Source organism: Orbicella franksi, chromosome 15 (assembly GCF_964199315.1).
Source record: "Orbicella franksi chromosome 15, jaOrbFran1.1, whole genome shotgun sequence".
Lineage (NCBI taxonomy): Eukaryota > Metazoa > Cnidaria > Anthozoa > Scleractinia > Merulinidae > Orbicella > Orbicella franksi.
The window spans coordinates 1,469,717-1,480,200 of NC_138159.1; the positions used below are offsets into that span (position 1 = coordinate 1,469,717).

Consider the following 10,484-nt stretch of genomic DNA (forward strand, 5'->3'; position numbering starts at 1 on the left):
TAGTTCGATCATGGCAATGGACTGACTATCATCTGTGTACTTTGCAGACGGACTTGATTCCTAGTGATAACCCATAATGTCCCTTTACACTCAGGGGTTTCATTAAGCGGCCAGCTATCAAAGTCCCAAAATTGTTGTCAGTAAATACTGCTTATAATAAAACCCATATTAACCAGCCAGGTCGCTTACGGGAGGTTCAAATGTAGTATTTTCGTAACAACTGCATCAGGAGAACAGTGATAGGCTTGATTACGTGCAGCAGTAGTCACAAGCTTTCAAGCGTTGTTTATATTTGAAAAAAATGACGTGTCTACTAAGACCCACGTTAATTCCTGACGAACCAACTTCCATACCCCCGAGGGTTTTTTTTTCGATTGTAGAATAGAACACACTCTTCCTTCACGATAGGGTCCACGTCTGCAATAGCCCCGACAACTCGCCGACATTGAGGCGAGGAATGCGCAACTATGCTAGACTGTTCATAGCATTTCAAATTTTTTAACGTAAAGAAAGAACGCGACAAACGGTGAGTGAAGGCGTGGCTCGCGAAGGGCCAGGTACAAGGAGCTGGGATGAAAGAACACATCTTGTGATTCTTTTCGCGCATTCAATAATCGAAGAAAATTACGAGAACTGAAATAGCCCAGAACTCTGCGTATGCTCCTGAAGATACAAATGATCGTGGGCAATGCGAGACAAAAAACATTAAAATACGTGTTGTGAATTGCCGGCGTACGTTTAGGTTAGTGTTAATGTTACTGTTACTGTCAATGACGTCAATGTTAACCATTTATTGGGCAAATAGCCTCCTTACTTACCTGTACCTAAACCCTGGTCGAATCTAGTCTAGAACTGACGGTTAAGAAACCTCAATTCGGTCCGCTTGCATAATTTTCTATGTTCATATTTCCTGAGAGGTAAACAATAATTACAATTTTCCAATATGTTTACTGCTATTTTATCATGGTGCTCACTGATACAGCTAATTGTACGTCATTACTCACTTACTTACAAGCAAATGATGCTTGTAAGTAAGTGAGTTATGTAACGTAACGTAGTGTAAGTAGGTAATGTATGTATGTAGGTGATGTATTGCAAGTGATATAGTAATTTAGTGTCACCCAACTAGTGGACTAATGCAAATCCTGCATTTTAATTGGCTACGCTACTAGACGACTATTAGTAATAGTCCTCGCGTAGCGAAATTTGCGCAATCGAGTGTGACGCTTTCTTTCGTTTTATTTCCAAATAAATATTTCTTCAACTTGCATTTGCTAACTTTATTATTGCCTTTACTGTCGGACTAGCTGGGTGATACTAAAACAATAAGACCCTTCGCCCTTTAGGGCCACGGGTTTAATTGTTAATTTCAGTGAGTAAGAAATGTTATGCCGCCGGACATATTGTAAGTAGGTAATTTCGTATGTAGTAAGTGAGGTTTATAAGTAAGTACAGTGTAGTATAGCGTACTGTAAGTAAGTAAAGTCAAATAACGTTTTGTAAGTGATAATTACTTTCAGTTTATATATGGTTGAAATGAATTGCGTCTGAACACTGGCTACTTCCGAGAATTTTGGGAGATTTTTCGCATCTACATCATCTACTTTTACAACCAATCAACGCACACCAAAAAAAGTTTTGTCGCTATGCGAATGTATTCGACACAAGACGAATTGAAAAAATTAGCCACAAAGCTAACAGATACCTTAGAAACAACGAAAATTGTTGTCTCGCTGTAAACTTTTAATTCTGTCTAGTTTTCTTCTGTTTGTTTACATAACATCTGCCTTGCTGTCTTTACAAGTGCCGTTCGAAGGTCGCGGAGACGCCAGCAATACAAAAGTGGATTGATAGATGAATTCATTAATACTGCGGTATTAGCAAATTCCCATTCTGTTGACCAGACCTTTATGGAGAGTCCATGAAGAGTCAATAAAACATACAATGGAAGATAACATATAATTAAAACTATGTAGAAGACGAAAGAGCTCAGTGCACTTCTCTTCAATCGCGTTATGTTTAAGTTATTTTCAGCGTCAGAACTTTGCACTGCCTGTTCTTGAGCAAAAATCTGTAACTGATGTCGGCGAACAATGTGATAAATTTTGATGTAATAAAATGTGGAAATTATAAGACAGATTATGGCAATAACGCCGGTAATAAGGCTATGTACCCGTGTTTTCCAAAGGTTAAAACATGACATAAGGAAATTACTCAACCATATAATTATTAAAGTGTACTTAACACGGGATTCAGTCACTAGAGTAGCATATCTCATGTGATAGTGAAGAGCCAGAAATCGATCCACAGTGATGACTGTGATTGTCAAGAAAGAAACTCCACATAAAGAATACCCCATTATCACGGAAACATGGTGTACGAAACGGTCTTCCGTAAGTTGTTCAACAATATAAATCGGTTGAGCAACGAGACCAACAAGCAAATCTGAAACAGCGAGACTGCAGAGCATAATCATGTGCATTGAGCGAATGGAAGGCGTTCTTATTATGGCGGCCAATACCAAAGCGTTGCCCAGAATGGATATGAGCATCAGTGGAGCGTTAAGAACACAGTTTATGATGATAATAGTTTCAGGAGTAAAGTTGCCTTCATTGTCTGAATGATGATCTGTCGATCCATTGTTGTGTTTGTCGGTATTGTTCATCATCAACTTTTAACTTACTAGCAACCCAGCGTTGTCAAACTGTTTTTCTTACACCTAAAATTGATCAGAAAATGCCTCTTTTCGTTTCTGCGAAAAGCACAAAGCAAAGCTAAAGAACAGTGGAGACGCCCAACACCTGAAAGCAACACAGGTCAGTGCGATTTGTAACACATCCACTGTTTCTCAACAAACCCCTTCTCGTGATTTTTTTCGTGAAAGGTATTCATCAACAATTCATTTTTTCCGGAAAAGCGACACCTGTTATAACGTCAATGGCGGGTAACTAGAGCTTGATCCTAAATTTATACTTGTCCAGCATTTAATTGACATCTAGTCTCTTTTTGAGACTGTTATTGGAGGGATTTTTCGCAACAGTATCCTACATCATAACACAGCCATTACTGCTTCACCTAAGCAACAAGGATTCCAAGAGGTAGAGCTGTAAAAATTTACGACCATTTACGAGTCAAAATAAACTCGCTGTAAAAATTTTGAAATGTTGCGCTTATATTTGTAAAATGCAATTTTAATCTTTTAATCGTTTAGAAAAACGCTTGACAAAAGGGAGTACAATTCATTTATTTACACTACATATGTTACATTACATTTATAGATTTACAGTACATTTCTTAGATTACAACGCTTACAATTTGCAAACCACAAGTTAAAACGCATTTCCATAAGTATTACAACACTTAGGTATACTTGTCGCCGTAGTGGGAAAAAATAAGCTACTACTCGACTAACTTTCAACTAGCACGTGCGAGGAAAGCGAAACGTGAGTGTGCGCAGTGCCGTAACTTGAAGAATTTCTATTTTGATGACGTCACGAAAAACAAGGGTCTTTGAGTGATCTAAAACGCATATTAAGCGCGTTCCATACGGTGAATTTTTTTGAAAATTGGCACATGGATAGGATTTTTCTTTTTCTCGCTGTTGAGAAAAACTCATCAAATTTTATAAATACATTAATGCAATACGTGTCAAAAACGAAAATTGCGAATTCCTCCGAAAATTATGTACAGATTTTCTCGTAGCTTTGTCAGTTGAAACTCCTTGTATGTTTACTCTGTTTCTCCCAAAACAAAGAAAATTCACTGTGTAGAAACCTAGAAACACCGTCTAGAAGTCAGGTAGGTCAAAAAAACAAGCCAAGCATTTCTGTCAGTAGTTGCCATAGCAACAACATTTAGGTTCTGAAAGTGTCTTCCATATGTAGTCTAAGGCTGTAGGTTTTTTATTATTGACCTTCTACCGAGTGCTATGTTGTAAACATTTGCCAAGGGAGAAATTACTTATTCATATGTAATATCCAAAGCTTTGTGAAATACTATATAGAGCCACCTTAAACCAAGTCTAACGTGATACGATTACATTTGCATAACTCGAATCTCGACATCGGGTTGAATGGAGAGTATTACGGTTTTTCCAAGTCAAGTAACCTTTTCGTTTTTTTATATATCTATATATCAGGTACAGTGCCACGGACGCTCTCAAGCTTGTAGGAATTGAACGAGATGTTGACTTTGCTTTGAGATGAAATATCACTGTGCGTAAAAACACATGTACTGTATACTAAAGATATCAAACAACGTAGTTATACTCAACTAACCTGTCTATTATTATAAGTATTTTTTGCTGAATATATTTGAGAATAAATGCGATCATTTTTAGAACGAGTGTCATTTCTGCGTGGTAGTATGGTCCTTGCTTCTTTTTTTCAGCGAGACCTAGACTTGAGAAAAATACAGTGGAACTTCTATTAAGGTCATTCCACTGAAATAGACCCTGCACTGAGATTTCTGTCAAACTTTGCGTATTGATTGTTTATATTATAGGAACTTAAATTTTGAATTAAAAATGAGGGGTTCCCGCGTTCGTTTAGGAGCAATAACACCTTGTTTCCAATATAACACCTTGTTTCCAGTAAATCCTTATAATAGCACCCTGATTATGGTCACGATTGCTTGCTAAATTCACGTTTCCGACGATTGTTTCTGGTTGTACACCGAGAATTGGTCCATATTTATTTTAAACAGAGAAATTTATTACTCAATTCAAAACAGCAGGAAAAAAAATGGTAGGTCACCGTACTTTACACCACTGTTCTTTAGCTTTAATTTGTTTTGTGCTTTATGCAGAAAGGGAACGAAAAATATTTTGGTCATTTTTAGGTGTAAAAACAAACGTTAGTTACCTGGATGTTTGAAAATTGACAATGAACAATACGAACAAACAACAATGGATCGGCAGACCATCATTCAGGCAATGAAGACAACTCTACTCCTGAAACTGTTATCATCATAAACTGCGTTCTTAACGCTCCACTGATGCTCATATCCATTCTGGGCAACGCTTTGGTATTGGCCGCCATAATAAGAACGCCTTCCATTCGCTCAACGCACATGATTATGCTCTGCAGTCTCGCTGTTTCAGATTTTCTTGTTGGTTTCATTGTTCAACCGCTTTATAACTTTACAACTTCAGTTACGGACGACCACGGTTTAGTACACCATGTTTCAGTGATGATGGTGCCATCTCTATGTATAGTTTCTCTCGTGACAATAACAGCCATCACTGTTAATCGATTTCTGGCTCTCCATTATATGAGATTTTAGTGACTGAATTCCGTACTAAATGTACTTTACTAATTATATGGTCGATTAGCTTCCTTTTATCAGGGTTTGGCACGTGTACTTAAGGTTGTTGTGGCCACTGTTACTATCATTTGCCTTTTAATTTCTATGGCTTCTTATGTCAGAATTTAGTGTTTTATTCGTCTGCATCAGTTACAACTTCTCGCTCAACAACAGGCAGTGCAAAGCTCTGACGCTGAAAACAAATGTAAACATAACACGATTGAAAAGAGGTGCATTGAGCACTTTCGTCTTCTAGCTAGCTTTAATGATATGTTATCTTCCAATGAATGTTTTATTTACCCTTTTTGGACTCCCCATAAAGAATTGGCAAACAGAATGGCAATTTGCTATTACAGCAGTATTCATGAACTCGTCCATCAATCATTTTTTGTATTGTTGGCGCCTTCGCGAGCTTCGAGCGGCAGTTATAAAGACAGCAAGCCAGGCGTTATGTAAACAAACAGAAGAAAACTAGACAGAATTCGTTCTGAACGAAAGAAGTATGAGAAGTTTACAGCGAGACAGTATTTTCCTTTTTTTCTTGTGTGGATGTCTGTTAGTTTTGTAGCTAGCTAATGCTGTTATGGAGAATTGTAAATAAACAAGATATAAGCGGCATTTGCAGGACCTTGTGATGTTAGATCCCGGTGCAGTGAAATTTTTCTCGGTGTGTTGGAAGATTGATGTTAGTTAAATGGGGTATCTTAAAAGAAGCTAAACTAAGGTGATAACATGTAACTTTTTACTGATTTTCCGTTTTTTTATTGTCTGCATTGAATTTTAAACAAGCCATGTACACCGGGCCTCAATAGGGTATAGAGAAGTGGAATATAAAGTATTTTAAATTATATTCTTAGCTATCGACAGCCGCTTCAACTGTTTCTCGTCTAAAGAGAGAAATTGTTCAAATAATGGTTTATGCGGACTGGACTATATCTTTCTTGTTCGCAATGGGAACACCCAGTTATCTGCAACTCAAAGGTTTAAGGTTGTTAAGAAGTATAAATAAAGACAGTATTTGGATATGTTTACAGCGGTTTTTCGGTATTCAATAAATTTTGAGTGGTAGATTTTTCAACTTTATCTTGTGGGATCCTTGTAACTCTTTCGGCTCACTAAATTAATGTGTGTTTTTATTAAACAATATTAACCATTTTCTGGCTAAATAAGCTCCTTACTTAGCTAATCGCTGGTCGAGTCACCTTTTATTAATTTTGTTCCTGCCGCCTTCTGAATCATTGCCAATTCTGTGTTTGTGAAAAGTCCACTAAATTCATTTGAAGAGCCGATAGTCAAGAAACTTCATTTCGGTCAGATATCGCTTGTTTTATTGACTTCTCAAAAACTGCTGGCGCCAGACTTCAATACGGTTGGTATTATTTCTGCATGCTGTCTACTGTTGCAGCTAAACACACTCCTTTTTGTGCAGCGTTAGTAAGAACAAAATTTCAAAGAGTTAACAGCAAGGGTATTTTGAGGCAAATATTTTTAACCGAGTAATGGATGTGTGATAATAGGAAAGTGTTAGGGATATTTCCTCTTAACAGGCGGAGGAAATAACCTCAGAAGTCTTATCAAGTTAATGCTGATCAAGTTCTATTTAGGATCAAATTCTAATTTCTCGCCCATGTCACTCACTATAAACAGGTGTCACTTTTTTTTGTATATGTAAATGGTTGATGGACACCTTACACGACAAAACGTCAAAAAAAAAAAGAAGTTATGTTTTACAGAGAGCAATAAACTGTGTTGCTTTCACGGTGTTGGGCGTTTCCACTATTGTTTTGTGCCTTTCGCCGAAAGGAAAAGAATGTTTGGTCACTTTCAGGTCAAAAGGAAAAACAGTTCGACAACGCTAACGGTTAAAACGTGATGATGAACAATACCGACAGACATAACAATGGATCGACAGATCATCATTCAGACAATGAAGACAACTCTACCCCTGAAACTATTATCATCATAAACTGCGTTCTTAACGCTCCACTGATGTTCAGATCCATTCTGGGCAACGCTTTGGTATTGGCCGCCATAATAAGAACGCCTTTCATTCGCTCAACGCACATGATTATGCTCTGCAGTCTCGCTGTTTCAGATTTTCTTGTTAGTCTCGTTGCTCAACCGATTTATATTGCTAAAGAACTTACGAAAGACCGTTACGCACACTATGTTTCAGTGATGATGGGGTATTCTTTATCTGGAGTTTCTTTCTTGACAATCACAGCCATGACTGTGGATCGATTTCTGGCTCTTCACTATCACATGAGATATGCTACTTTAGTGACTGAATCCCGTGTTAAGTACACTTTAATAATTATATGGTTGAGTAACTTCCTTATGTCATGTTTTAACCTTTGGAACACACGGGTACATAGCCTTATTACCGGCCTTATTGCTATAATTTGTCTTATAATTTCCACATTTTTTTACGTCAAAATTTATCACATTGTTCGCCGACATCAGTTACAGATTTTCGCTCAACAACAGGCAGTGTAAAGTTCTGACGCTGAAAATTACTTAAACATAGTAGGATTGAAAAGAAGTGCAATGAACTCTTTTGTCTTCTACATAGCTTTGATTATTTGTTATCTTCCAGCACATGTTTTGTTGACAGTTCAAGGACTCTCACACATGAACGACTGGCCAACAGAATGGGAATTTGCTAATACCGCAGTATTTATGAATTCGTCCATCAATCCACTTTTGTATTGCTGGCGTCTTCGCGAGCTTCGAGCGGCAGTTGTAAAGACAACAAGGCAGATATTATGTAAAGAAAGAGAACAAAACTAGACATGATACTTTCTGTACGAAAAGAATTATTGACGTTTACAGCGAGACGGGAATTTTCCTTTTTTCCTTTAGATTCTGTTTGACTTGTAGCTCATGTTGTTATGGAGAATTGTAAATAATTGAGATATAAACGGACATCTGAGGTCCCTTTTGATGTTAGATCGATTTAAGTTCGCAATTTAATTTCAACATTTTGCACTCAATTTCAAGTTTCTGCTCTCAATTTCAACTTTCAACAGGTAATTTCAACTTTTTGCATTTAATTTCAATTTTATGATCTGCACATGAGTCTCGCTGTTTCAGATTTTCTCGTTGGTCTCATTGCTCAACCAATTTATATCGCTGAAAAACTCACGAAAGACCGTTTCGTAGATCGTGTTTCAGTGATGATGGGGTATTCTTTATGTGGAGTTTCTTTCTTAACGATAACAGCCATCACTGTGGATCGATTTGTGGCTCTTCACTATCACATGAGATATGCTTCTTTAGTGACTGAATCCCGTGTTAAATATACTTTAATCATATGGTTGATTAGCTTCCTCGGATCAGGGTTTTAATTTTGGAACATACGTGTACATAGCCTCATTACAGTCATTATTGCTATAATTTGACTTTTAATTTGCACATTTTCTTACATCAGAATTTATCGTGTTGTTCGTCGACATTAGTTACAAATTCACGTTCAACAACAGGCATTGCAAAGCTCCAATGCTAGAAATAACTTCAACATAGCGCGATTGAAAAATAGTGCATTGAACATTAACACTTTCGTTTTCTACATAGCTTTAATTATTTATTATCTTCCATTGTATGCTTTATTGACTCTTCATGGACTCTCCATAAAGGACTGGAAAACAGAATGGCAAGTTGCTCTTACTGCAGTGTTCATGAATTCGTCCATTAATCCACTTCTGTTTTGCTGGCATCTTCGCGAGCTTCAAATTGCAGTTGTGAAAACAGCAGGGCAGATGTTATGTAAACAAACAGAAGAAAACTAGACACAATTCTTTCTGAACGAAAGAAATATAAAAAATGTCTATGAGAAAGCAATTTTCGTCTTTCCGCGGGAGTGAGTTTGCTTTGTACGTAGCTCATGTTGTTATGGAAAATTGTAAATAAACAAGATATAAACGGCATTTGTAGGACTTTATGATGTTAGATCCAGGTGTCCTGAATTTTTTCTTAGTGTGCTGGAGGATTAACAGCATTAAAATGTGGCATCGCAAAACAAACTCACTTAGAAGATAACATGTAAGATTTATCTTTGCTTCTTTCTTTTCTGGCTAGACCAGACTTGAGAAAACTAGGCTAGAGTACACGAGGATACAATAGAATTTGGACAGCACAGCACAGCACAGCACAGCACAGCGCAGCACACCATGGTATAGCGCAGTGCAGCGCAGCGCGGTTAAACATAGCATAGCACAGCGTAACGCAGCACAGCAAAATGCATCACAGCATAGCGCAGCGCGGCATAGCGCAGCTTAGTGTAGCGCAGTATAACGCAGCACAGGACAGCGCAGTGCAACACAGCAAAGTGCAGTGTAGCACAGAACAGAAAATAATAGACGATGAGCAATTCGTGAATGACTTGTCTTCGATTTCCTGGGTGTTCTTAGAAGTACTGCTACTCCTCCTCCTTCGTCTCGATAGAGTCCAAGTCTTATATTACGCTGACAACTTGTCGACATTGAGGCAAGGAATGTGCTACTATGCTGGACTGTTTACAGCGTTTCTAAAGTGAAACGTAAAGAAAGAACGCTACAAACGGTGAGTAAATGCATGGCTGACGAAGGGGCGGGTACAAGTAGCGGGGATGAAAGAAAACTTCTTGTGGTTCTTTTGGCGCGTTTTACAATCAGAGAAAATCCGCCAACAACTGGAAAAAGAGTTCTGCGAATGCTGCAGTAACGTAAAAATAATGAAGAATATAAAAGCAAAAACCGACACAACGTACAATGATTTTTTAAAGGTGTACTATATTTCGGCTGGCCAAACCAGCCTTCTTCAGGTACAATGGAAGATTTTACATTGGTGCGCACCAATATAAAATCTTCCATTGTACTTGAAGAAGGCTGGTTTGGCCAGCCGAAATATAGTACACCTTTAAAAAATCATTCTACGTTGTGTCGGTTTTTGCTTTTGTATTCTTCATTTTATATGTAAAGCCGATTAGATCACTATTGATCCAACGTATACCAGCAGGATCATCGTTCCGGTTGCTTGCTTAAACATTTTATAGTAAAAATAATCACGGGCAATGCCATACAACTAAAACGAAAAGACCTGTTGTGAACTCCTGGCGTATTAGTTAATGTTAAAATAAATGTTTATTTTTACATTTATGTTTGTGTTTAGACTACGAGTAGTCCCTCTTTCGCTTAGTCCGT

At 37.7% G+C, this 10,484-nt stretch overlaps 1 protein-coding gene and 1 pseudogene across 1 annotated transcript; one reads left to right on the forward strand and one right to left on the reverse strand.

Moving 5' to 3' along the window:
* Nucleotides 1-1,715: 1,715 nt before the first annotated feature.
* LOC145469039 (histamine H2 receptor-like) lies at nt 1,716-2,677 on the reverse strand. Its single transcript, XM_081452691.1, has one exon. The coding sequence runs from the start codon at nt 2,666-2,668 to the stop codon at nt 1,754-1,756; it is 915 nt and encodes a 304-aa protein (XP_081308817.1). The 5' UTR covers nt 2,669-2,677; the 3' UTR covers nt 1,716-1,753.
* Nucleotides 2,678-7,176: 4,499 nt separating this feature from the next.
* LOC145469566 (adenosine receptor A2b-like) lies at nt 7,177-8,102 on the forward strand (annotated as a pseudogene).
* Nucleotides 8,103-10,484: the final 2,382 nt, after the last annotated feature.

Bases quoted from the DNA above. Each gene is read 5' to 3' on its own strand.
- LOC145469039 (XM_081452691.1), bottom strand. From the start codon at position 2,668: ATGATGAACAATACCGACAAACACAACAATGGATCGACAGATCATCAT.